Source organism: Pongo pygmaeus, chromosome 15, assembly GCF_028885625.2.
Source record: "Pongo pygmaeus isolate AG05252 chromosome 15, NHGRI_mPonPyg2-v2.0_pri, whole genome shotgun sequence".
Taxonomy (NCBI): Eukaryota; Metazoa; Chordata; class Mammalia; order Primates; family Hominidae; genus Pongo; species Pongo pygmaeus.
The window spans coordinates 90366839-90393320 of record NC_072388.2 but is presented as its reverse complement, the minus strand read 5'-3'; the positions used below and the strand labels follow the sequence as shown (position 1 = coordinate 90393320).

At 51.1% G+C, this 26482-nt stretch overlaps 1 protein-coding gene across 3 annotated transcripts in view; it reads left to right on the top strand.

Moving 5' to 3' along the window:
• Nucleotides 1-26482, top strand: part of CCDC88C (coiled-coil domain containing 88C) — a 145745-nt gene that overhangs the window by 66799 nt on the left and 52464 nt on the right. For all 3 annotated transcript variants that reach the window (XM_054448673.2, XM_054448674.2, XM_054448677.2), the window contains exons 5-12: nucleotides 6804-6862; nucleotides 7991-8074; nucleotides 10420-10560; nucleotides 10982-11166; nucleotides 11874-11955; nucleotides 12281-12439; nucleotides 24292-24438; nucleotides 25424-25568. In XM_054448673.2, the coding sequence (XP_054304648.2) occupies nucleotides 6804-6862; nucleotides 7991-8074; nucleotides 10420-10560; nucleotides 10982-11166; nucleotides 11874-11955; nucleotides 12281-12439; nucleotides 24292-24438; nucleotides 25424-25568 (1002 nt within the window). The remainder of the gene's footprint in view (nucleotides 1-6803; nucleotides 6863-7990; nucleotides 8075-10419; nucleotides 10561-10981; nucleotides 11167-11873; nucleotides 11956-12280; nucleotides 12440-24291; nucleotides 24439-25423; nucleotides 25569-26482) is intronic.

The following is a 26482-nucleotide window of genomic DNA, read 5'->3' as shown; positions in this document are numbered from 1 at the left end:
GCTTAAATCCCCCGCTTCACACCTCAGTCATTGTTTATACACAACAAGATTTAGTTCCTGCATCCAGAAATCAGAAAGTGTCTTCTGTCTGCGCGTGGTGGCTCATACATGTAATCCCAGCACTTTGGGAGGCCAAGACGGATGAATCACTTGAGGTCAGGAGCTCGAGACCGGCCTGGCCAACATGGTGAAACCCTGTCTCTACTAAAAAATACAAAAATTAGCTAGGCCTGGTGGTGGGTGCCTGTAGTCCCAGCTACTTGGGAGGCTGAGGCAGAAGAATCGCTTGAACCCGGGAGGCGGAGCTTGCAGTGAGCCGAAATTGCACCACTGCACTCCAACCTGGGTGACAGAGTGAGACTCTGTCTCAAAAAAAAAAAAGGAAGTGTCTTCTGAACATGTGCACGACTACATCTTAAAGAACCAAAGAGTGGAGTCAAAAAGGACTCTACACATTATGTACCAGTCATGGAAGGAAAACAGGTTTTGTTCCATGTGTTAATTTCCATTAACTGGTAGTCTGTGGAGTGCTGTGTTCAAAAGGATTCTGAGGCCTAGTTCCACCCTAAGTCAGAAAGTGCTGTGATTGACTAATCATGTCTGCCATGGACTCAGAGCTAGCAAGTTGGGGAATTTTCAAACCTTGATATAATGCACATTTTAGAGGATGGTGTATTTTAATTGTGCAACTACTTTTCTATCCTCACCTCTGCCCTTAGAAACATGTGCTGTCAGGCAGTTTCCCTTCTGTTTTGGAAGCTATGACTGTTAACATCTGCAGCTTTCTATATAGCTTATGTTGGCCTGCCTGCATTGCATTTCTGCTAAGAAAGGCTGGGGTGAATTTCTTTGTGTCAAGACTCCAGGAAGCAGGTAGTAAGGTAAGGTTTTTCTTAGACTCAGCTATTGACTCAGGCCGTCCTGGGATTCCCCCGGGGGTTCTCCTATTCTCGACAGAGTGTAGTTGTGGTAAGTGTAGAGTGTGTCCGGTCTGATGTTTCTCGATCCCCACCCCCAGTGGTTGCTTGTGAGTTTTTTGGTGTAGAAATCCACGTCGTTTTATAACCTGCCCCCGTTTCTCCGTCTGAACAGCAGCTCAAGTAAGTGTAACCATAAAGCACTTATACTTTGACAAGCAGCGTGCTTTCTTACCTCTTGGCCTTCACACGTACTGTTCCCTGGGCCCAGAAAGCCCACACTTGCCTACCCAATAAGTCTGTCTCCTCCTCATCTGTGGAACTCAGCTCAAAGGTTATTCCCTTTAGAGTCCTTGCCCTGGGCCTTGCTGCAAATTAGAAGTTCCTTTCCCGGGTTCCCGTAGCATTTATCAGCTTTCAGATTGCTGGTTTGGCTCCCAGCACATAGTAGGTACTTGGCAGGGAGCTGTCTGTAGGTTTGTTTGATCTTGGCCTGCTTGACTATGTCACTGAACCAGTCGTACTGGCAAGGACCCAGGAGGGAATCTTCTGCTGTGTTTTGAAACTATTCAAAACCCGCAATCTGGTAGATTTATGGAAATAGCGGTTTTTCTTACGACTGAAATCCTGAAAGAAATTGGGCATCGGCTTCTCATGAGAAATGAGGGAACTTTTGCTTCCCGCCCTGGGTGCTTTTTAAAAAAAAAAAATTTTGTAGGAATCCGTAGGGGTGGGGATCACAGCATGCTTTTGTTATAAGCAAATGTTTCTATTCACTCAGCCTGGTGACAGCGAGCATCGCTCTGCTTCATTTGAATGAGGGCAGAGGTGAATTTCTTAGTAACCTGTTCATCACCAAAGAGTTTATTTTTTTCATGAATATTTTTCTAAACGTAATTCTCTACCTTTAAAGCCTTTTTCCCTCCTGTTACAAACCTTAGCAAACAGGAATCCATACTCTTCTAACCTGTGCTGTGGGTCAGATTGAGTGTTTTCTTGATATCTGATGGGTGTTGGGATGAATGAGGGAATGAACGAACTCAGGGTTGTCATTGTGTGTGATTGCAGGGTGCTGAGGGAGTAGAACCCTTTGCTCTGTCACCGAACAGCCTCGGAGTGTTGTTTGTTTTTGTGGTGTTTTTTGTTTATTTGCTTGTTTTGGAGACAGGGTCTTGCTCTGTCACTCAGGCTGGAGTGCAGTAGCACAATCAAAGCTCACTGCAGCTTCACCCTCCCAGGCTCAGGCGATCCTCCTACCTCAGCCTCACAAATAGTGCACCACCAGGCCAGGCTAATTTTTTTTTTTTTTTTTTTAAATAGAGATAGGGTCTTGGCTGGGCACAGTGGCTCACACCTGTAATCTCAGCACTTTGGGAGGCCAAGGCAAGCAGATCACTTGAGGTCAGGAGTTCAAAACAAGCCTGGTCAACATGGCGAAACCCCATCTCTAATGAAAATACAAAAATTAGCTGGGCATGGTGGCATGCGCCTGTAATCCCAGCTACTCAGGAGGCTGAGGCAGGAGAATCTCTTGACCCCAGGAGGCAGAGGTTGCAGTGAGCTGAGCTTGCACCATTGCACTCTAGCCTGGGCGACAGAGCGAGACTCCATTTCAAAAAAAAAAAAAAGACTCAGCACAAGTGGCTTTACGCCCGTAATCCCAGCACTTTGGGAGGCTGAGACGGGCAGATCACGAGGTCAAGAGATCAAGACCATCCTGGTCAACATGGTGAAACCCCATGTCTACTAAAAATACAAAAAGTAGCTGGGCATGGTGGTGCATGCCTATAGTCCCAGCTACTCGGGAGGCTGAGGCAGGAGAATTGCTTGAACCCGGGAGGCGGAGGTTGCAGTGAGCCAAGAGTGAGCCATTGCACTCCAGCCTGGCAACAGAGCGAAGACTCCATCTCAAAAAAAACAAAAACAAAAAACAAACAAACAAACAAACAAAAAACAAGGATGATGGCTCCCTATGTTGCCCAGGCTGGTCTTGAACTCCTGAATGTAAGTGATCCTCCTGCCTCAGCCTCCCACAGTGCTGGGATTACAGGTGTGGGCCACTCACCCGGACTCAGAGTGTAGTTTTGAGCCCTCTGGTGTGTGTGCAAGGTTTCTGATCTCTTCCTTGTTCTCAGAACACCATCAGTGAGCCTCTCCAGCACTTTCCTGCCTTTTAATTTGCTGTTGTAATCTGCTTTGGGCTGGGGAAATGGATCACCAGAGTTGTCTAAATGATTCTACAGTGTGATGTAATTAGTTCCTTTGGGGCCTTTGCTGTGAATAGAGTACATAAAGATTTTCTGTGCAAACCCTGACTTCTGTTTGGGCTGATCTCAGGCCCTTAAGTGCTTTCTTAGTGTTTCAGCTCCTCTGGTGGGTACAGTACCAGGTGAGTGGCCTTTCAAAAAGTGAGTCTTATTGTAGGAAGACAAGCCAGTGATGGCTGGGAAGGGTCTGTGCCTCTTATATCCAGCATGGGCATGCGATGAGCACTTGCCAGTGATCTGTGGGCCGACAAAAGGGAAAGGGGGAGGTGGGTGACTTGGGCTGAGCCGGCAAGCACTGTCAGAAAGACTGATTGGAGGCTTTGTTAACACTCATGTGGGGCATTCCCTTTTCTCTCTCTTTTTTTGAGACAGAGTCTTCCTTTGTCGCCCAGGCTGGAGTGCAGTGGAGCGATTTCAGCTCACTGCAACCTCTGCTTCCTGGGTTCAAGTGATTCTCCTGCCTCAACCTCCCAAGTAGCTGGGATTACAGACGCATGCCACCACGCCCGGCTAATTTTTGTACCTTTAGTAGAGTCGAGGTTTCACCATGTTGGCCAGGCTGGTCTCGAACCCCTGACCTCACCTCCCAGCTCGGCCTCCCAAAGTGCTGGGATTACAGGCATGAGCCACCGTGCCCAGCCCCTTTTCTCTTTATCGAAACTAAAATTAAGTGGCTGATGAGTAGCTCCATGTTAATAGGGAAGTGAGTCACTGTGGTGATATTTATTCTATGGATTAGAGTATCTTGGGCCAAATAAAAGATCTCAAGTAAAAAAAAAAAAAAATCCTAAGATTTTGAGAATTTTTCCATTTCAAATATTGACAAATTTCTACACTTACTAGCAAAAGAAGGATTTAACCTTAGAAGATTGCTTTGCAACGCTGAGCCTTATTCTCAGGTGTGTCCTCCAGAGCAGGAAAGTGGCCTTAGACCCTGTGGTCCAGCCCACCAGTCTCTCCCTGCCCTGGCTTCAGGCTGGGGGGCGGGGTGTGTTTCTGGTTCAGTGAACCCCCAGTCCCAGTTCTGAGGCTTGACAGTGATGTCATTATCTCAAGGAAAGCCAATTTTAGCTATTTCTCAGTTGAAGGGTCTTAGGAGGAGGTCGCATATTCATTCACTACTTATACCCAGGGATCTGAAATGAACCGCAGCATTGGTTCTCAGGACGGCGGTTTGGTTTTTTCATCCCAGCAGTCTTTGACACTTTGGGCCACTGTAGCCCAGTGTGTGAGTTGGTTAAGTTTTTTAAGAGAAGAAAGCTATTTCTGGCATGTCCTTTCTTCCTCAATACAATAGAATATAACGAAAAAGACAGAACACATAGATTTTTTTTTTTTAAACCTCAAAGGGAACCCTGCACATTACCCAGGCCATTTTATAGATGTGGAAACTGAGGCTTGGACAGAGTATGGCTTGTCTGGGACACACAGTTCCTGGGTGACCAAGCCCATCGTCTAGGCCCAGGTGTTCTGCTGCTGTTTAAGTGTTTGAGATAGATAAACAGGTGAAGATGCATTCAGCCACAAGCACAATCAAAGAGACACAGCTCAGAATGACAAAATAGGATTTTTGGCCTGATTGACAAAGTTGGGAAAGAGTGGTGGGGTAAATGTTGGTCAAGGGTAGGAAAATGGGAATTACCACATATTTCCCAGGGTGAAATGGCAGAGCCTGTCTGCCGGGCAGTTTGTCAATTTGAAAAGCTTAAAAAGGGAATGCATAAAGAATTAGCTACCATGATATTCTTTATAACATTGTTTAGATTGAAATATTTTAAGGCCGGGCACAGTGGCTCACGTCTGTAATCCCAGCACTTTGGGAGGCTGAGGCAAGCAGATCACGAGGTCAGGAGTTCAAGACCAGCCTGGCCAACATGGTGAAACCCCATCCCTACTAAAAATTCAAAAATAGCAGAGCGTGGTGGCGAGCGCCTGTAATCCCAGCTCCTTGGGAGGCTGAGGCAGGATAATCGCTTGAACCCAGGAGACAGAGGTGGAAGTGAGCCAAAATTGTGCCACTGCACTCCAGCCTGGGTGACGGAGTGAGACTGTCTCAAAAAAAAAAAAAAAAAAAAAAAATATATATATATATATGTATATAAATTGAACCTCTGGAAGGGGATTGGTTAAATAAGTTAGTGGCCTTGATTTACAAAGTAAGTATGCAACCATCAAAAAGGTGCGGTGGCTCACACCTGTGATCCCAACACTTTGGGAGGCTGAGGCGAGAGGATCGCTTGAGCCCAGGAGTTCAAGACCAACCTGGGCAATATTATGAGACCCTGTCTACAAAAAATACAAAAGTTAGCCAGGTGTGGTGGTGTGCACCTGTAGTCTCAGCTACTCGGGAGGCTGAGGTGGAAGGATCACTTGAACCCAGGAGGTAGAAGCTGCAGTGAGCTATGATTGCACCACTACACCCCAACCTGGGCAATAGAGTGGGAACCTGTATCAAAAAAAAAAGGGGGGGGGCCGGGCGCAGTGGTTCAAGCCTGTAATCCCAGCACTTTGGGAGGCCGAGGCGGGCGGATCACGAGGTCAGGAGATTGAGACCACGGTGAAACCCCGTCTCTACTAAAAATACAAAAAATTAGCCAGGCACGGTGGCGGGCCCCTGTAGTCCCAGCTACTCGGGAGGCTGAGGCAGGAGAATGGTGTGAATCTGGGAGGTGGAGCTTGCAGTGAGCCCAGATTGTGCCACTGCATGCCAGCCTGGGCGACAGAGCGAGACTCCATCTCAAAAAAAAAAAAAAGGATGGCTTTATGTTCTTATGGAATTTACTTGAGAATACTCCAGCCAAACAAACTTAAAAGGGGGAAGGAGGAGGCAGGTAGAGTGAGAGGTGCAGAATGTTGATAATGTGAGGCTGAGTGTATTGTGGAGGTTCATTATACCGTCCTCCCGTGTCTGTTTGGAATTTTGCATAATAAAAAGGGGAAGGTTGTATACAGCCTTATTTTAGCGTCAACTCAGTATTTCCTATGGGAGTTGTTCTCTCCCATTGTGTACTTTGCTTACCTGATGCGCTAAAAAGGGATGCTGATGTTATGGTTTGTTAATTTTCATGGGGAGATATTTATGACATATTTGAATGGAAGGGGCTTCAAATAGTTATGTACAGAATTCTCATTTGGTTTAAAAAGTAAATAAGGCTGGGTGTGGTGGCTCACACCTGTAATTCCAGCACTCTGGGAGGCTGAGGCGGGTGGATCACTTGAGTCCAGGAGTTTGAGACCAGCCTGGGCAACATGGCAAAAACCCATCTCTTCAAAAAATACAAAAATTAGCTGGGCATGGTGGTATGTGTCTATAGTCCCAGCTACTAGGGAGGCTGAGGTGAGAGGATCACTTGAGCCTTAGGAGGTCAAGGCTGCAGTGAGCTGTGGGCCTGCCACTGCACTCCAGCCTGGGTGACAGAAGGAGACCCTGTCTCAAAATAAAATAAAAAGTAAATAAAGCCACCCACGGAAGATCGATGGAGTGTGTATACCTAAGTGAATGTCACAGCGTGGAGAGATGATTTTTTTGTTTATCTGATTTTGTTTCCCTACGGTAAACATGTCACTGAAATTATATCAGCAGTTGAGCTGAGTTAAATGTGTTGCTCTCTTGATCTAGGGAAGAGCATGGAGGAAATCAAGAAGGTGCTGCTGCTGGTGCTGGGCTGTGCCGTCCAGGTAGGGATTGGGCAGGGCTGCAGCAGAGGGACATACCCCAGCCATCTCATATTGGGTTTGTGGGACTCGAACGAGCCCTTAGCTTAGGTGGGAGGATGCTCCTTTCAGTCCAATATGACAGAAGGCCGCTGGGTTCCTGGAAGAGAGTGGCCATTGTTCTACGTGGCAGCTGTTTCTAGTACCAGGGCACCTTGGGCAGGAGGCGAGATGGGGATCCCTCAGGCCAGGGTACCATTAGCAAATTGTCCCCAGTGTAGGAACCACTAGAACAAGGATCTGCAAACTACAGCTTGTGGGCCAGATCTGACTTGCTGCCTATATTTGTAAATAAAGTTTTATTGGGCCGAGTGCAGTGGCTCATGCCTGTAATCTCAGCACTTTGGGAGGCTGAGGTGGGGGAGGATCGCTTGAGGTCGGGAGTTCAAGACCAGCCTGGGCAACATAATGAGACCTCGTCTTTACAAAAAATAGAAAACATTAGCTGGGTGTGGTGGCGCATGCCTGTGGTCCTGGCTACTTGGGAGGCTGAGGCGAGAGGATCACTTGAGTGCAGGAGTTTGAGGCTGCAGTGAGCCACGATCATGCCACTGCACTCCAGCCTGGGTGACAGCGAGACCCTCTCTCAAAGTTTTATCGGAACACAGCCTCATGCCCGCCTTTACATATTGTCTGTGGCTGGTTTCCCACTACAACGACAGAGCTGAGTAGTTGTGACGGAGGCCAAATGGCCTACAGAGTCTAAAATATTTACCATCTGGCTTTTTACACATGAAGTTTGCCGCCCCCGGCCTAAACCAGGTGTCCCCCATCTTTACGTATTTAAGAATCACCTGGAGAGCTTGTTTAAAATAAAGCGTTCTGTGTTCCATCCTGGTCTTTTCAATCTGGGTGGGGGCTTACGGATTGGAGTTTTAAGAACAAGCTCCCCAGGTGATTCTGATGTAGGTGGTTCTGGCAACCACTAGAGACACATCAGCGTAAGGCTGGTAGGAGGACAAGAGCATTCTTAGTTATGAAGGAGAAGCCCGGGGTGGGTGGTTCCTTTTGAAACTCGTTCCGTGGCCGTGGTGGACTCAGCTTTGCCCTCACTTGAACAGTGCTTCCATTAACACATGTAACCCTCCACAGTGTGAGAGGAAAGAGGAGTTCATTGAAAGAATCAAACAGCTGGACATTGAGACCCAGGCTGGCATCGTGGCCCATATCCAGGAGGTAGGTGCGTGGCCTCGCGGAGGGCTCAGCCGTGGACTGCTGCTCCCGTGGTAGCCAGGAGGCAAAACTTCTCTATGAGTGGAAACGTTTAAAGAATACATCACCCATTACGATTTTGCTAATCTTAGGTTTCAGACACCACAGACACATTGATTCTATTTGGAAAGATAGCCATCAATCAGCCAGCTAAAATAAAGTGAGGGTAAAAATAAAAATTAAAAAAAAAAAAAAACACCTCAATCAAGTCATCTTTTGTCTTCTTCTTTTTGCCTAATATGGACTCAGACTATTTTTAAGAGCTGTCAAGTGGTTGAGGCCCAGAATTTGATTTACAGGCCCTGAAAATGTATTCTGGCAAATGTCACCCTGCTTTGAATGGTTGATCTTTATAGAATAGAGAGATTCTCTGCTTCTGTCAGTGACATGGCAGAGACAAGCTGACACCACTTGGGAATCAAAACCAGCGAGTCCCACAAAGACCGCCTTGGGAGACTTGGCCCAGCCCCAACTCAAGCCCCCCAGTGAGGGGTCGGGAGGGCTCTGCACTGAGCGTCAGCAGAGTGGAGGAGGAGGAGCCCCTGGCCTTTGAGGCCTGACCTTCCCGGCCCTTTGCCATTGACGTTGGCAGAGGTGGTATCAGCTAAGGAGGCGGCCACCCTGGGGGGCAGTATCCAGGTGGAAATGTACTTTCCTGACCCTCCACTTCCACACTCCTTCTAAAATAAGCATTGTGTGCTTTAATTACCTTAGGGGTTATGGGTTCAGCAGTCAGTGTCATTGGACAGATGAGATAAATGCATGAAGATTTGCATGCATAGGAGCTGGTGTGTGATTGGCAGAGGCAGCTGAGCACAGGACTCCCTGGGTTGATATTGGGGAGAAGCTGTAGCTGGGCCTACCAGCTTCCATAGCTGGCTGGGGCTGTCGGGCCTGGGCTTCAGAATTCCCTGGGTGCTTTTTTAAAATTTGGGTGCTGGGCCCCATGAGAGACCCACTGAGTCAGACTCGGGGGAGGAGGGGGCATAAGCATTTCAATAAAAGCTCAGCAAGTGGCCATGGTGCAGCCAGGCTGAGCCCCTGAAGCCCAGCCACACCACCCTTTACAGAGGCCCCGAGATGTCCAAGGAGTTTCCCCAGCATTGGGTCTGGACCAGGCCTAGAACTGGCCTCTCAATCCTGTGCCCTTAGGGTGCTCTGAATCATGGGATACGATTTCTCCTAATTCTCAGATCACCTGTATCCAAACTTGGCCTTTTAAGGTGGGGAGAGGTAAGAAGGTGGTGTCTCTTCAAATTTTGAGAAATTGAAGGGCCTTTGTTGACACGGTTCTGTCTGCTTTTTATTTTATGGGTTTGTCTTTTTTTTTTAGAGACAGGGTCTGTCCCTGTCACCCAGGCTGGAGTGCAGTGGTTTGATCATAGCTCACTGCAACCTCAAACTCCTGGCCTCAAGTGGTCCTCTTGCCCCAGCCTCCCAAGTAGCTGGGACCACAGGTGCATGCCACCTCGCCCGGCTAATTTTTAAATTTTTTGTAGAGATGGGGTCTTACTATGTTGCTCAAGCTTAGTTTTTTTGTTTTCTCTACCTCTGTTGATTGAATAAATACTTCTTTGGGTGTGTTTCAGAGTAGATACCCCTGATTTCATTGTTTTGTTTTCCTCTTTTGAGGCCTGAGCACTATGGTATCTTTCTTCCAAAACTGAGAGAAGAGCTCGAAATAGATCCTGTCTCCTGTGGCAGATCTGGGGGTGTGCATCGAGAGGCTGTTTCACGTAGACAGCTGTGTATCTCCGCTCCCAGGCCAGGGAAAGGGGCACAAAGAGGCTGTCTTCTGTGGCCTGTGGGAATGAGATGCACCCTTACCTGAAAATTGTTTGATTATGAATAGTTCCAGAAAACAACCCAAGATTGCTTTGTACACAACATTCTGACATAAGATTAATATTTTTGCTCTGTTCGCATAGATTTTAAGAAGTAACATATAGTCCCTTTCCTCACTCTGTCACCCTGAAGCTTTCCTTCTTTGTGTTCTACATTGATGTATCTCCAATGAAGATATCTTATCCCAGTACCTTACAGGGAAATAATTGTAAGGCGTGCTTTCTGGTCCCCTTTGAAAATCAGCGTCCTCTTTGACCCAGTTCTGAAAGCAGAAGTGGTTTGTATGAACAGGGCTCTGCAGAAGAGTTTGGCCGCACTTGCGTAGGGCACCCTTTTGCTGGCCACAGTAAATTTGTCACTGAGGGATTGGTAAGGTTGATTGGAAGGAGATGCTGTTTGCAGTGTGAGGGAAGTAGGTGCCCGTCTCTGCCGCCCCTGCAGTGCCCTGCCATGTGTGCCCACAGGTGACTCACAACCAAGAGAACGTGTTTGACCTGCAGTGGCTGGAGCTGCCCGACGTGGCTCCGGAGGAGCTGGAGGCCCTGTCGAGGAGCATGGTGCTCCACCTGCGGAGGCTCATCGACCAGCGGGACGAGTGCACCGAGGTGCGTCTGCGGGTTGGCGGCCCGGTCAGCCTGGGAAGGGGCTCAGGCCCCTTCATCTCCTCTCCCTTCATCTTCAGCCTAGACGCCTCAGTCCTGCTGCTGAGGTTCTGGTTGGGGTGGGACGTGCGTGCTTTCCCTGGTTATGGCCCCTGCAGTGCATTCTCACCTCGGGCCTGTGGGAGGATACAGGGAATCAGGATGCGGAGCTTGGGGCCCTCCTCCTTTGTACACTCCCTTTTGTTTCACTAAATATTTCACCTCTTTTCAAAACCTACGCCAGCCTTCTCCCACCTTCCTCCTCGTTTCTTAGTCTCCGCTGAAATATCTGTCTTTTGGTGGTTTCTTCACCGTGTTCAAGCTCAGGTGTTGTGCTGGTTAACCCCATTTGTTCTCCTCCATCCCCCTCTCTGCCCGGCTGCAGCTGATCGTGGACCTCACTCAGGAACGGGACTACCTGCAGGCACAGCATCCACCCAGCCCCGTCAAGTCCTCCAGTGCTGACTCCACTCCCAGCCCCACCAGCAGCCTCTCCAGCGAAGACAAGCAGCACCTGGCCGTAGAGCTGGCCGACACCAAGGCCAGGCTGCGGCGCGTCAGGCAGGAGCTGTGAGTCCCCGGCTGCTTCTCCTACCTTTGTGTGTGTTGCAGACATGTTTCTGGTGTGGCGCCAACTCACATGTGTGGTGCTGCCAATGGCACAGCTCTGACGTGTGCCCCGGAGTCAGCTGGGGTCTGCCCTGAGCTTACTCTTTGACCTCGGACTAGCTGCCTCCCCTTCTGAGGCCTGCACAGGGATGGGGGCGGGGGTTCTTCCCGGTCTTCAGGGTTTCCTCCCGTCCAGACGGTGCAAGTTGTCCACAGAAGCAGCCTCCAGTCCACGCTCAGCTCCAGCTTGGGGCCAGGACGACCACACCTGATGTGTTTTCTTGGCTGGAGGGAGGAGGTGCCCCTCCTTCCCTCCAATCTGGTGGGCCTGTTCTCCCAGGTTTCCTGCAGCTGATGGATGTCACCTGTGGAGCCTGGCTGTGGGGTGGTACAGCTGCCGCTGGGGTCTCCTTACCTGCCCCACACACTTGAAGGGAGACCAAGGTGGCAGATGGACATAGTTTAAGGGCCGGTGTTGCAAACTTACGAAAAGAAAAGAATTTTGAGTCGGTAACATTTTTGCAGGCCTCATAAGCAGATTGCCTCCCCACCGCCCAAATCCCGGGTCCTTTCCTTTTCCCACTGGTCTTAGGAAGTGGCAGCCTGCTCCCAGGGCTGCTTGTTGAGGAAGCTGCCTCCCACACTCTTTCTCCTTACTGCCTCTGCAGGGAGGATAAGACAGAGCAGCTTGTAGATACCAGACATGAGGTGGACCAGCTGGTGCTGGAACTGCAGAAAGTTAAGCAGGAGGTGAGTCGGGGGCCTGAGCCTGTGTGTCCTGGGGGTGGCAGGGCTGGAGTGTCCAGTAATGGGGCCCGGAGGGTCAGGAGTGCAACAGCAGCGCTTTTAAGCCACACAAGAGCCACTTGTCCTGAGCACAGCTATGGGGATGACCCTGTTTCTTAGTGACAGCAGGTGGAGATCCTGTGTGGTGGTGGCACATGGAGGCCCCCAGCCACCAGGAGCTGGCTTGTCCTGAGTTGTCATGGAGACACCATGCAGGAGGGCAATGGCCTTTCTGCCCTTCCTAGAGGATGCCCTAAGCTAGGTTCTCCTGCCTTTGTCCACCTTCCAGAACATCCAGCTAGCGGCAGACGCCCGGTCTGCTCGTGCCTATCGAGACGAGCTGGATTCCCTGCGTGAGAAGGCAAACCGCGTGGAGAGGCTGGAGCTAGAGCTGACCCGCTGCAAGGAGAAGCTGCACGATGTGGACTTCTACAAGGCCCGCATGGAGGTAGGCAGCCTTGCTGTGAGGCCCCTGGATGGGGCTGCTGGAAATTCCTCAGAAGCAGATTCAGACTGACCTGTCCTTGGGGGCTTGGGGGAGCGGAGCCACAGCAGTCTCAGCAGATGCTTCCCTGGCACCTCAGCCTGGGCTTCCCGGTGCCCCCCTCTTGCTCCTCATCATCCCCCAGTCAGTAGGGGAGGGGAAGGAGTGTCATTGATTGATGTAAGGCAGTGATTCCTTTTAGGGTTTCTCTTGCCCCCACCTCATGGCATTATGATCACCTTCTATCCATGTGCATCTTTTAAAAGACTTCTTGCAGTTTCTGTGGCTAATTTGCTAGGACTATTTCCTCATCTGTGGGAATAACGGGCAACCGGGCGCATCGGCTCATGCCTATATTCCCAGCACTTTGGGAGACCAAGGTGGGAGGATCGCTTGAGGCCAGGAGTTCGAGATTAGCTTGGGCAACATAGGAAGACTGTCTCTACAAAAAATAAATTTAGCCAGGCATAGTGCCACATGCCTGTAGTCCCAGCTACTCAGGAGGCTGAGGCAGGAGGATTGCTTGAACCTGGGATGCTGAGGCTGCAATGAGCTATGATTGCACTACTGCACTCCAGACTAGGTGGCAGAGAGGAACCCTGTCTCTAAAAATAAAATAGGAATTACTATTATGGCTCTATAAGGTTTCAAAGATGTAACTGGTGTTGGGCAAGCCCCATAGTAAGCCATCAGCCAGTGGAGGCTACTCTAACCATCTTCATTTTAAATCTTATCAACGTTCTGGGAAAAATGCAGGTGAAAGGGTCAAGGCTACATGGAGACCGAGACCCAGGTGAGGTCTCTGATGCTTTGACCACTCACCCTGACAACCTCATGTCAGTAGCAGCTTCCGGGACCCTCTTTTCTGAGGATTTAGGAATTTTCTCATGGCCTATTCCAACGGGGGCTGGAAGTGGTTAGAAAGCGTGAGCTGAGTGAAATCAGAATACTGGCACACATTGAGTGGACTTGTTCAAGGCTAAGAAATAATCCCAACGTCTCTCCTACCAGCCAGAAGGCTTCTTAGGCCACGGAGGGCAGAGCACCGTATTGCCCTCTCCCTGCCGTGGAGCTGTCGGGCTTGCTGGGGAAGGCTGTGGGCCCAGGATCTCCATGTGCTCTGTGCTGCAGCCGGGCCCTGGAGGCCCTGGGACTGGGCAAGGTGGGTTGGCTAGGCTATGGCGAGGGCCTGTCTGTTCCTCATACCCACTCAGGGAGTGTCCCCTGAGGAATGTGAGCCACACGCTAAGGCTCCTTACCTCCTGCTGAGGAGGCATCCTGGAGGCTGTGCAAAGCCAGCCCGCGCCTGGGTGAGGGGTGGGGAGGGTAGACCATTTCTCAGCTTTGTCCTGGAGATGGGCCACTGGCTCTGGGTTATGGGAGGCACGAATCCCCGGCACAGATGCATTCCGGGACATGGGCAGCTTCTGATGGCTGCACTGCTTACTGGAAATGCCCCGGGTGGGAGGGCTGGGGATTGTCAAGCACAAACCACCACCTCAGCAGCTCCTCCTGCACGTGGGATTATGGATGGAACGTGACTCCCACATCTCACCCCGTACCCTGATTTATGGAGGAGGGTGGGTTTGGGGATCCCGTCTCCGTGTTCATTCCTGGCCTTGTGGGAACATCCTTGCTCAGTCACATAGACGCGTCTGCCCAGCACCTGCCTGCATGGTAGCTGAGCCCTGCACCAGGAGCAGAGGATCTAGAAACACACGAGCTGTGCCCTCTGCATCAGGGAGTTCTTGGAGTTGTAGAGAGATTTCCATAGTCTCCAGTGTCATGCCTCTGTGAAGTGACAGAAGTATTTTTCACATTAACGACTTTCATAGTGGAAAATTACCATGAGATTTATAATGCCTTAGATTTCGTATTCATTTTATTAATCACAAGAGAAAGAGAAATAGTGTCTATCTGCATGAGACATTTACTCAGGGATAGGTAGTGACACAAATGTGGGTTTGCAGCCACTGAGCCGCCAACACAGGTGATGAACTGGGCATGGTCAGTTGAGTCCAGGCCACTGTTGAGAGGAGTGAGCTGTACTCCCTTCGGATGCCCATGGTGTCAGGACTCAGATAAATGGTGGAGGATGCCAGTCCTCAGATTGGAATAGTTACAACAGCCTAGCAAACTGTCTTCAGTCCTCATAGCATGCTTAGAACAATTTGGGATTCCCTCCCTTGTCCCTCTTCCAGACTTGAAACCTTTCCAATTGTGAGTGACTTTGCCTTCTTTATGCAGTGACGTTAATTGAGCAGCATGGATATAGTCATGGAAGAGACAGCTGGACCCACAGGGCTTAGCCTCTGGGGAGGGAAGCAGGCGGGCAGCACATTGTTAGGACGCAGCACCATCAGTGCTGTGCTGGGGGTCACAGAGGAGGGCGCCTCACCCAAACATGGCTGGGGCCAGGGGTGGGGGTGCTGTTGAAAGTGAGGCCTGAAATAGCTAGGAGTTAACCAAGCAGGGAGAGCCAGGCAGCGGGAGGAGCAAAGGCCTGGAAGCCCGAGAAAGCAGCATGCAGGAGGGACACCTGAGGTCAGGGCCACAAGGTCCTGGTGTGTCCGGGTGGACGGTGAGAGGTGAGGCTGGAGGGGCTCTCAGGGCCCAGCCATGGAAGGTGTGCAGCGTGCATCGTGCCCATCAAGCATTTTCACGAGGCGGGTGGTGTGGGGTGTTTCAGAACATTTAAGCACTCAGGCTACGTGGCCCTAAGTCTGCCTGATGTACGAGCCCTGCTTTCTACCACTGCTTCCCCGAGTCCCACCAGACGAGGAACCCTGGCCCAGGAGTTTGGTTTGTGTCTTCATGGGCACTTTCTCAGCATGTAGAGCAGTTCTGGCCCCTGGGAGGTGTTGGAGAGACGCTTGCTTAGTGAATCTGGAGCTGGCTTTGGGCAGTACTGCATTTGCAGAGCTGGTGGCTGCTCTGCTGCATTGGAGCCCCCACCTTCTCAGATACCTGCAGAAGCCGAGTATGGGAGCACAGGGCTATTGGGGCGGGCCTCCCACCCGAGCACTCAGGTGTGTATTGGACTTAACTTGGAATGCAGCTCAGAAGCCTGGAGCTGAGCTGCTTTGAGATGGGAGCCAGGTACCATCTGAGCCCTGCTGGGGTTGAGGTGAACCCTTGCCCCCGGTGGCAGATGCCTGGGCCAGTCACTCCCTCCAGTGCTGAGTGGGCTTCATGTCAAGGCCCAGCGCTACCTTAATGCACAGGTGACTTTGATGGCCCGTGTTTGCTTTTAATAAATAAGCGTGTGCCCAGCTTTATATGAAAATCCAGGGTTTTCAGGGTGTAGCGATGCACATTTCCAGGGAATTTGCCCTGAGATTCCTTAAGAACAGTTCCTGTGCAATTAAAAGCAGACAGCACCATGAAGAAATGCATCTGTGGCCCAGGCATGGTGGCCTATGCCTATAATCTCAACACTTTGGGAGGACAAGGCAGGCAGATCTCTTGAGCCCAGGAGTTCAAGACCAGCCTGGGCAACATGGTGAAACCCCATCTCTACAAGGAAATGCCAAAAATATTAGCTGGCTCTGGTGGCAGGCAGCTGTGGTCCCAACTCTCGGGAGTCTGAAGTGGGAGGATTGCTTGAACCTTGGAGGAGGCTGAGGTGGTGGTGAGCCGAGATTGTGCCACTGCACTCCAGCCTGGGCGACAGAGTGAGACCCTCTCTCTCAAAAAAAAGAAATGCATCTGTGAATTGAGGTTGACCCGCAGGTGGTAAAGCCTTAGATTAGAAAAGACCCAAGTACGAGGTATGTTTACCCAGAAAATAAAAATGAAGTGGTTAGAGAGATGGATAGATGGGTGGATATGTGATAAAGCACATATAGCAAAAATTCTAATTGTAGAATCTAGGTGGTGTGTGTATGGGTGTGTGTGATACAATTATTTCGACCTTTCAGGAAATTTTATATTTTTTACGAGAAAATGTTAGTGTTAGAAGAGGTATTCCAAATAAAAGGTCAGTGGGACAACAGGCACTTTGCCTCAGCTCACACCTGGTCAATCATATCCATTGTGAAACAGTTAAAAATATTGATCAGTTTAAAGCTGTGAAGCAGTTTCCCATAAGTCTCAGCTCTTCATTTCTGTTTCTCAAGATGTGGTCTGTGTCTGCCTATATCAGGATCAGCCGAGGGTTTGTGTTTAAAATGCAGATTTCTGGGTCCCACCCTAGACCCTAGGGAGTAAGGGCAGGCCCTAGAAATCTGCATTTTACAGGCCCTCTCCCAGGCCATCTTGCCCCCCTTAAAAAAATAACCTTTACTTTTAAAAAATTAATATGTGCGTTATAGGAAACTGAAAAAGACAAGCAAAGAACAAAGTCCTCCAGAATCACAAGCAGTTTACAGTTTGCCGTGTCCTTCTGTGTCCTGTGTGTGCACACAGCATCGTTTTACATGGTTGAGAGCGTGCAGTATATGTCATGCTTTTTCACACATCATGAATATTTACCAATTCGAAATCCCAAAGCTGTATGAGTATTTTGATAACCAAGAATACACTACACCAACTCAATCTGTTAGGAAAAAATGTAATCTTGCCTTTCTTTGGACATAAATTTCACAGACGGCAAAAATGGCAACAGGCTTCTAGATAAAATTGTTGGCAGAGTTAATGTTAAAATACTATATTCCCTTAAGGCTCAGTTTAAAATAAGACATAAAGCAACAGGGTACACTAAGTATATGTTTCTAAGAGAATTCATTAGCAGATCTATACCATTAAAATATTAGCAAGAAGGTTCCATTGAATTACTTAATGTATTCCTATAGTACAGCCAAAAGAGATGCACATACGTCAGTGGCCGTCATCCAAATGGAAATAGGAACACATCTGCGTGTGTCTCTCTCTTTATACTTCTTGGATTCCTCCCAAGCTGGAGGAATATGGTTGCAGATGAAGAGAGTCTTTTTTTTCCCCCCGAGGCTCTTCACTCGTGGATTCCCTCCGGAAAGGCAGGGTTTGCAGAGCCAAGGGCCAGTCTGTGGGTGGAGTGTGGCCAGAGGCTTTTTGTGTGGACCTTGAGCCCCAGCAGGCGGGACTCTCTTACTTGACTGCGTGTACACAGAGCCTGGCACACACAAGGCACTTGGTAATCACGCCACTCTGCTCTGCAGTTAAAAGGCTTGCAGTCTGGGGAGGAGGGAAGGGGAGGAATCATGAGTTTTTCGACTCCGTGGGATTGGAGACAGGGCTGTTAGGTGAGATGGGCAGGAGAGCAGAGAGGTTATTGCATTCGTGCCAGCTCGAATTGGTGCAGCACTTGCAGGTACAGTGGGAGAGACTGGTGGCCGGGTCTGCCCAGACAGGCTGTCCCGTCTAACCCGGAAAGCACATCGGTGTGCATCACCGAAGGGAGAGCGCGTCCTGCTGTGTGGTAGGACAAGATAAAGGACCCAGGCTTCAGGGCAAGGGCAGATTAATTTTGGTTACAAAAACATGGAACACAAATGTACATGGTTTGTTTTCAAAAGTCTGGCAGCTATTTTTGCTCCTAGCCTAGCTTACATAAGAGGTGAAAAAACAAAATGAACAGCAGAGTAGGTGTCCCTCGGTCCAGAAGGAAGCATGCGGGCGGGCGTGGGGTGTCCCTGACTTCCCTCTGTAAACAGTAGTTCTGCTCAGTGCTGTCCAGGGCACAGGGGTTGCCCTCAGGGCTGCGAGAGAGGAGGACGAAGGCAGAGAACTGGAAGGTTCTCTTTCCCCGTATTTTAAAATTGGCTGAAAGTTTCTACTGCAGGCAAAGAGCAGATGCATAGATGCTGTGTGCATCCTGAGCGGAGTGATGTGGCGCCTCTCTGCTCCTGTGTGATTTACGGCTCTCTAGGCAGCGCTGGCTCCCAAAGAGCCCGAGGGGCAGATACCTAGCTGGGCAGAGTCTACACCCAGGGGCAGAGACCTAGTTGGGCAGAGTCTGCACCCAGGGGCAGAGACCTAGCTGGGCAGAGTCTGCACCCAAGGGTAGAGACCTAGCTGGGCACAGTCTACACCCAGGGGCAGAGACCTAGCTGGGCACAGTCTATACCCAGCTTGCCAGGTGTTGGGCAAGTCTTGTCCCCATCTGTCAAAGTAGGGGGTGCTCTCGGGCACGTCTGAGACCTTGGCATCCTGTGATATAGGAGCATGTTTGCAGTGGGCTTATCCTGGGGTGCACCTGTCCATGGGGAGCCTCCCCGACAGGGAGCTGCCCCAAGGAGGTGGGGACCGTGGAATAGATCTCTGCAGTGAGGGGTCAGCCAGAGGGACAGAAAGGGTTGTTGGCCAGCACCGGCCAGTGAGGAACTGGGCTAATGATCATTCTCAGAATGTGTGTCTTGTCTTTCTGTCTCCTCTCTCACATGCACACCCCCCACCCCCCACCCCCCACCCCACCATGGTGACTAGGAACGGGGTGGGGCGGGAGCTCTGCTGTGGCCTGGTCTGCCTTGGCCATGGGGCCTGGAGATAGGGCCCCAGCTCCTCTGCCCTCCTCCACCCTCCTCGGGCCCCAGGCAGCGTCTCCTGCAGCTCTCAGAGGTCTCGGTCATCTTCAGGAGGAAAAGGTGCTTGGGACATGTTTGTTGATTTCAGTCCAGTGTCTTAGGGCCCCTGAGGCTCTCCCATCTTTAACTTAAAACAGACCTTTCTACTTTCCTCTGATTCTCTCCAGCTGCCTCTCCTTGGGCTCAAAGACAGACCTGTGTGAAAGCAGTGTCAGCTGTGGGCCCATTTCCCCCAGTCTGGGGCCACCTGCCGTGCCTGTACCCTCCCCCACTCCACTTACCAAAGCCACTCTTGCCAGTGAAGGGCGCTCCTGACATGGACATATCCAGCAAGCACTCCTCAGCCCCAGCTCCTCCTACCACTTCCTCCCTGAGCTTCCACTCTCCCCACTCCTGGACTCACCCTCCCGTTGCAGGCCCACCCCTCAGTATCAGGGCCCTCATTCACCCCTCGCCCTCTGCTCCTCCTCTGAGCTTTCTCCAGGGATGGCTCACCTGCCCTGCCGCCTTCCCTTAGCCCACATGCATAGAACCTTGAGTCCCAGATCTTAATCCTTGGCTGAGGCTCTGTCTTGTGCTCCAGGCTTCAGGGTACCCGGGTTGTCCAGAGACATCTCAAGGCCAGTGTGTTCAGAGTCATTGTCTTTCCCTCCACACCTGCCTGTCCTGTCTCTGGTCTGGAGTCACACCCACTCGGGTGCTCAAGCCAGAGCACAGGGCCACCTTGGTTCTTTGTCTTCCTCCCCATCTCCCCCGTCCCAGGTCCAGGTGCCCCTCCTGTTTGTAAGCCTGTTTCTCACCTCCCAGCATGTCCTTGTCCGGAGGCGGGTGTTGAAGAGTGTGCCTCAGCCTCACTGGCATCCTCGCTCATATCACTCCAGAGTCGGCCCGCGGAGTGCCTCCCTAATGGTCTGGACTGGCCAGTCTGCCTCTGTCTGTCCTGCTGCAGAGGCCTTTGCAGTCACTCTCCATGGCTCCTGGGTAAAATCCACACTGTACCCTCGTCTGCCACTCCCCCCTTTGGCTCCCCCAGGACTCCTGGTGCTTTTGCACAAGTGCTTCCTCAGCCCAGCCCCGCTCTCTCCTCCCAGCTCACTGCTCAGACTCTGGGGCCAGGTCAAGGGTGGGGCGCTGAGCTGTGCAGGCTGCGTCTCCCAGCCTCCTGCTCCAGGCTTCCTTGAAACCCCTCCTGACTGCAGGCAGTGCTCATCACGTGGCACTTTCCTGTCTGTTTCCCAACCAGAGTGGGAGCTCTTTGAACACAGGGTCTGTGCCTTACTGACCCCTGGTCCTCTGTGCCCCATGGACCTTCTGGCTCAGGGGTCAGCAGATGGCAGTCCCTGGGCAAACCCGGCCCCCGTGAGTTTTTATGAACACAGTTGTGTTGGAACACAGCTAACAACCATTTGTTGTCTCTTTTTGTGCTCCCTCTGTGGAGTTGAGTAGTTGTGACAGAGACTTAAAACGTGCAGAGCTGAAAACATTGCCTGACTGGGCCTTCACATTCTCAGGGTCTGGCCCAAATGAGGTACACAATCAGGTCTTTCAGTGAGTGGTAACGACCTTGTGTATCTGTGGAGCTTTCCCCGCCTGCTAGGAATGGTGTCAGGCCCTAACTGCATCCATGCACCAAAGCCTCATGGTGGCCCTGCAAGTTTAGCAGCCACTGTCAGTTCCTCCCCTCTTTTCAGATGAGGAAACTGACAATTGATTAATTAATAACTTGCCCAGCATGGCAGTTGCTAAGCAGGGGGACCTGGGATAGGAATGACTGTCTGCCTCCAGACCTTGATGCTTGCCTGTGAATGAACATGAGCTTCAGCCTTCACAGGAAGGAAGAAATAAAGGGGGTGTGGGAAGTGCTGAAAGAGGGGTACTCCTAGGAGGGGTGAGGGGCTGCCACTGTCTCAGAGGCCGTGGAGGCCTGAGGAAGGGCCCTGGCCTCCAGCAGCTCACGTTAGAGCTGACATGTCACGTCATACTTAATCAGGGAATGTCAAGATTCAGGGCACTTACTAAGGACACCCTGAACACAGGGAAGTCTTCTGTTCCCACCTGGGACTTTGTGTCTCCCTTGTTCCTTAATAACTGCTGAGGAGTTGTGATGAGGTTCAGCACACTAAGACATTGAATAGGACAGACCTGACGTTTGGTTTAAGGTTTAAGTCCCCCATGCTTCTCAAAGTGGGTGAAGTTTAAAAACAGGCAGGTCTTCGGTGAAGTTCAAGGGATGTCCATGAAGCTGGATGAGCAGGTAGAGTTCAGAGCGGGGGTGATGTTTCCTGGGTGGGCAGGAGGTCTGCCTGCCCTGAGTCAGCTGACCCAGACCCTCCCCACTGAGGATGCCCTGGGCCAGCCTCCTGCTGCTGTGGCCCCCTTAGGGAACCATACGGTATCGTGGTTGCTACCGAGCTCCCTGGCGGAAGACTGCCTGTTTGTTTGATTCCGCACCCCCTCTGGTGCTGTGTGCTCCTCAGGGGTCAGGAGGCACCCTAGAAGCCAGTTTTTTCTGTTAACATGATAGGTGCTCCGCGGGGAGTGTTGGGGGTGCTCTGTCGGTGTGAGTTGGCGGTGATGGCAGCTGGCGAGTTTGTAGGTCTCAGGCACTGCGCGTGGAGTATTTCACACGCGTCATCCGAGCTCCGCGTCACCCTGTCTTCAGGCCCATCGTGTAAAGGAGGACTCCGGGTTGAGAGTGTATGTAGCAGCCCTGGGAATCGGGGCCCGTTAGCTCCCATGCCTAATCACTGCCCCAAGTCGCAGTGGCAGATTAGAAGTGAGCTCTCGAGCCTCCTGGACCAGCCCTCAGGCCTGGCCTGTGACTTCATGAGTGTGGTCCCCTCAGCTGTTTGCTGGGCTGGGTCGGGCCTTTAAATAGCCTCCTAGGTCACTTGTGGTCAGGGCCATGGTGGGGCGTTCTGGCCTTGGACAGCTACCCAGAGGTGTGGAATCGGGCTTCCCACTCCTCACCAGGTGCCCGGGGGAGCTCTGGGCTGGCTTTCGGAGCTTGGACGCAGCTTCTGGATCTGGCTTCTCATTTCAGAGGTGGTGGTGGGGTGTGCAGGGCACTCGAGATGTTTCTGTTACCTTATATATAGTGGAGGTTGAAATGGCGAGAAAACCACGGCATGTTTGAGTAGCAGTTAGAAATCTTCTGTTCCATGCCATTTCCCACTCCTGGCCATCTCCATTCATTCCAGGAAGTCTCTGAGTTCTTTAAGGTCCACCTCACATGCCGCCTTTGATTCCTCCCTCCTTGTGGCATGATTTGGCCAAGTGGTGTTATTGAACACTTATGTGAGGCTCACAAGAGCAAAAGCACAACAGTCCTGCCTGGGGTTCCTGGTCTGGGGGAGGAACAGGCCGGCCTGCTGTGGCCTCAGAGCAGACCCAGAACACTAGGAGCCCAGAAGCCTGACTTGGGTGGGACACAGTGAATTCTCAAGCACTTCTCCTAGGGGACAACTCAGGCTGGGTCTTGAAGGCTGAATAGGAGTTGGTTGTGAGGGTGAAGCAGCGGGCAGCCTGTGCGGTGGTTGCCCAGGGCCTGAGGGTAATGATGCTGGGGAGTGCTGGCGGTGGACCCTGCTGGAACGCTTGTCGGAACAGTGGGGGCAGTAGCCAGAGAGAAAAGGCCGGGCCTTCATTCTGCTTTGAAGCCGGTCATTGTGCTCTGGCTCGTGTCATTAGTACAATAAGGGCCTCTCACCCACACAAGCCCCTCGAGGGTGGGCTTCAGGGAGCTGAGGGCAGTGAGGAGAGCACAGGGTCTGCAGCCTGTCAGGCCCCAGCTTTGTACCTCACTACGTTCGTGGCTTTGAGCTCATTTCTTATTTTTTCTGAGTTGGTCTTTCATCTGCAGGAAGGGACTGTCCCTGCCTCCCTCTGAGGGCCACTGTGAGTAAGGCAGGACATGGATTGCCTGGGGCAGGGCCAGCCACATAGTAGATGTGGTCTCTGCTGGGGACAGGCCGAGAGAGGGCACGCAGGTGAATCCAGAGACTTAATGGCCAAGCCCCTTACTGCCTGCCAGGCTTTGATCAAAGCTGTGTCCGCTGGCCGGAAAGTGTGTGGCTTCCCCTCCACCAGGAGTCTTGGATTCTGGCCCACATAGCAAGATGAGCACATGGTGGATAAGCAGAAACTCCCAGCCTGGTTTCCAGTGTGACTCGTGAGTGGGACAAACCTCAGACAGCTCTGCCCACCAAAAGAAGCATACAGGTTCCTGGCGTGTGCTGTTTGTAACCTCTGAAGGCATTTGGGGGAAGCTCAGTTCCCCGCCAGATACCGAGCGGTGCTTGGAAGGGCCCAGGAGAAGAGAAACCAAGAAAGCCCTTAGCAAAGGAACAGTGGAGATGTGCACCCTGGACCGACTTCTTCCCTTGTGCACATCACTGCCTGTGTCAAAAATAGATCCAGCGGACCCCTCAACTGTATATATTTGTGGAGCTCATATTTATGTGGTTTGCTGTGCTGAAACTTAACTGTCTTAAAGACCCCCATTTCCAGGAAACTGCCAAGAACTTTTGTTATCTAAGAGTGTTTGTAAGATACTCAGATAGGAGCAGTGTATTGAATGAAAGTTTATCTGAATAGCTGCTTTTTTCCAGGCCCCACATCTGTAGAATGAATGTTGAATTAAGAGGTCTACTAGACTCAGACCTGGAACCCAGGATTGACTCTCGACCCCACTTCTTCCTTGTTAAGGAAATGGGCTCAGGGTCCCCTTGTCCATCCAGATGAGATTAGGCATGTCAAAGCCTTGGCACTATTCCCAGCCTATCTTGATTCATGGATTTTTTTTTTTTTCTTATAGCAGAGAAAGTCCATTGACCTTGCCCGATTAAAAAGGGTGAAGATGGGCTGGGCACAGTGGCTCACACCTGTAATCCCAGCACTTTAGGAGGCCGAGGCAGGTGGATCACCTGAGGTCAGGAATTCGAGACCAGCCTGGATAACATGATGAAAAGATACAAAAATTAGCTGGGCACAGTAGCAGGCGCCTGTAATCGCAGCTACTTGGGAGGCTAAGGCAGGAGAATTGCTGAACCCAGGAGGTGGAGGTTGCAGTGAGCTGAGATCGCGCCACTGCACCCCACCCTGGGCGACAGAGTGACATTCCATCTCAAAAAAAAAAGCTGAAGATAATTAAAAAAAAAAAAAAAAAGTAGAGGGAAAAACTTCCTGCCTCGGACTTCCCTCTAGATTGTTTGCTTGGGTCCAGATGCCTGAAAGAGTTTTGGTTTTAGAATTCCATCCTAATGACCCAGGTGCCTTTATCTGATGGTTCTCATGTATGTTTTTGCTAACCAGGAGCTGAGAGAAGATAATATCATTTTAATTGAAACCAAGGCCATGCTGGAGGAACAGCTGACTGCTGCTCGGGCCCGGGGCGATAGAGTCCATGAGCTGGAAAAGGAGAACCTGCAGCTGAAATCCAAGCTTCACGACCTGGAATTGGTACTGCAGGCTGTGTTGTTACTACATTGAAAACAGATTGGGCTCGCGCACAGTGGCTCATGCCTGTAATCCCAGCACTTTGGGAGGCTAAGGTGGGAGGATCCCTTGAGCCCAGGAGTTCTAGCCCTGGCAACCTAGCAAGGCCCCATCTCTACAAAAACTAAATAATTGGGCATGGTGGTGTGAGCCTGTAGTTCCATCTACTTGGGAGAGACTGAGGCAGGAGGGTTGCTTGAGCCTGGGAGGTTGAGGCTGCAATGAGCCGTGATCACACCATTGCATTCCATCCTGGGTGATAGAGCAAGACCCTGTCTCAGAAAAAAAAAAAAAAGAAAAGAAAACTGATTGGGGCAGGTTCAGGTTTATGCTGCGCCCTTCTCTGATAGTTTAACTACTGAGTTTGTTGCTGCTACTGCCGCTGCTGCTGCCACTGCTACCACCAATGACTTGTTGACTGTGGGGAGTAGCTTGCTAAAATCAGCAGGCTTGAGTGGGTGCCACTTAACACCCACAAACAGAGAGCACTTGACTTCTGTATTGCTTTTCTGTAGGAATGAGTGTATGTGTGTGTCTTTTGCAAGAAGGGTCTTTGCTGGTGTTGATGGTGTGGGGTGAGCTGTGATTTGTTAGCCTCTTAACAGCTTTAGAGGCCTGTTAGGGCTTCACTAGAGCCACGAAGCTACCCATCACTGCACACTTGCTTTAAAGCCCTGTGCAATATGTCACTTTGTTCAGACAGCATTCAGTTAGGGACCTCGGGTCTCTCTTCATAACCTAGGTAGCCAGGTCAGGGTACCTTTGAGTGGCTTTACCTCTCATAGCAGGGCCCTGTGTTGGGATGTTTCTGTGCAGCTCTGTTTATTTGGAAGTGAGCCAGTACATCTTCATCCACAGCACATGACGGTAGCTGTACAGGGGCTGAGGCTTGTCCAGAGGGATCCCCAGCTGTGCAGCCTCACTTCTTGCCTCTTCTTGCTTGCCCCAGGACCGGGACACAGATAAGAAACGAATTGAGGAGCTGCTGGAAGAAAACATGGTCCTTGAGATTGCACAGAAGCAGAGCATGAACGAATCTGCCCACCTTGGCTGGGAGCTGGAGCAGCTGTCCAAGAACGCAGACTTGTCAGACGGTAGGTAGCGCCTGGTGCCGGGGAGCCCACCTGGCCGTGGCCACTGCTGCCTCCAGGGAGCTGAGTCCTGGGCTCTGAATCTGCCATGTTAGCCCATCCATTCATCCCAGGCAAACATGATTTCCTTCAAGCTCCACTTGGAACTGTTTCATTACAGTTCTCCCCAGGGAAGACACGAGGGGTCTGGCAGCCTTGACGTCAGGACGCAAAACACAAATTAAGTGTTGCCAGTTTTCCGAATTCCCATATGGACATTCCCAGGAGCTTCCAGATTATAGTGCACTGACACCCAGAGGCTCTCTTAGGCCATCTGTGGATGGCTGAAAGCCCTGGATGGCAGGAGCCATCACCAGTGGCCACGAATCCCTGCTATAAATGTACCCAGGGCGTCATTTCCTCCATTCATTTGCATAATTGGGCAAGATGGAGGCAGCCTGTTTTCTGTCTCCTGGGTGAGGAAGGTGCTGAGTGGCTGCTGTCTCCGAGACCCAGGTTCACAGCGCCTCTGCCGGGCCTCTCCCTTTCCCTCTTCCCTCCTGGGCTTGCTCTGCTGCCCACTGCTCCGCGCCCCGAGAGGAGGTGTCGATCATGGGAAGCGTGGGCGGGGCCGCACTCAACCCCCCTGCGCAGGAAGCCTCAGCCCCGGCAAACAATGAGCCAGTTCCTGTGTTTGAAAATAGCACACGCTCACCGTTCCCGTGCACGTGATAGTGCAAGTTCATAGTTACTTAGACTTTCCAGGGTGTGATGGGGCTTTTGGCTTGTTTAGGGCGTGGCTTTAAAAAAATTCTGATAGACATCTAAGCATTCTGGAAAGGTTATTGCAAACAGGTGAATATTTCTTGTATTTGGGGGTTCCTATCAGTTCCGAACCTAAAACCAGTTTCACTGTGAATCTGTGTGAGAAGTTAGCT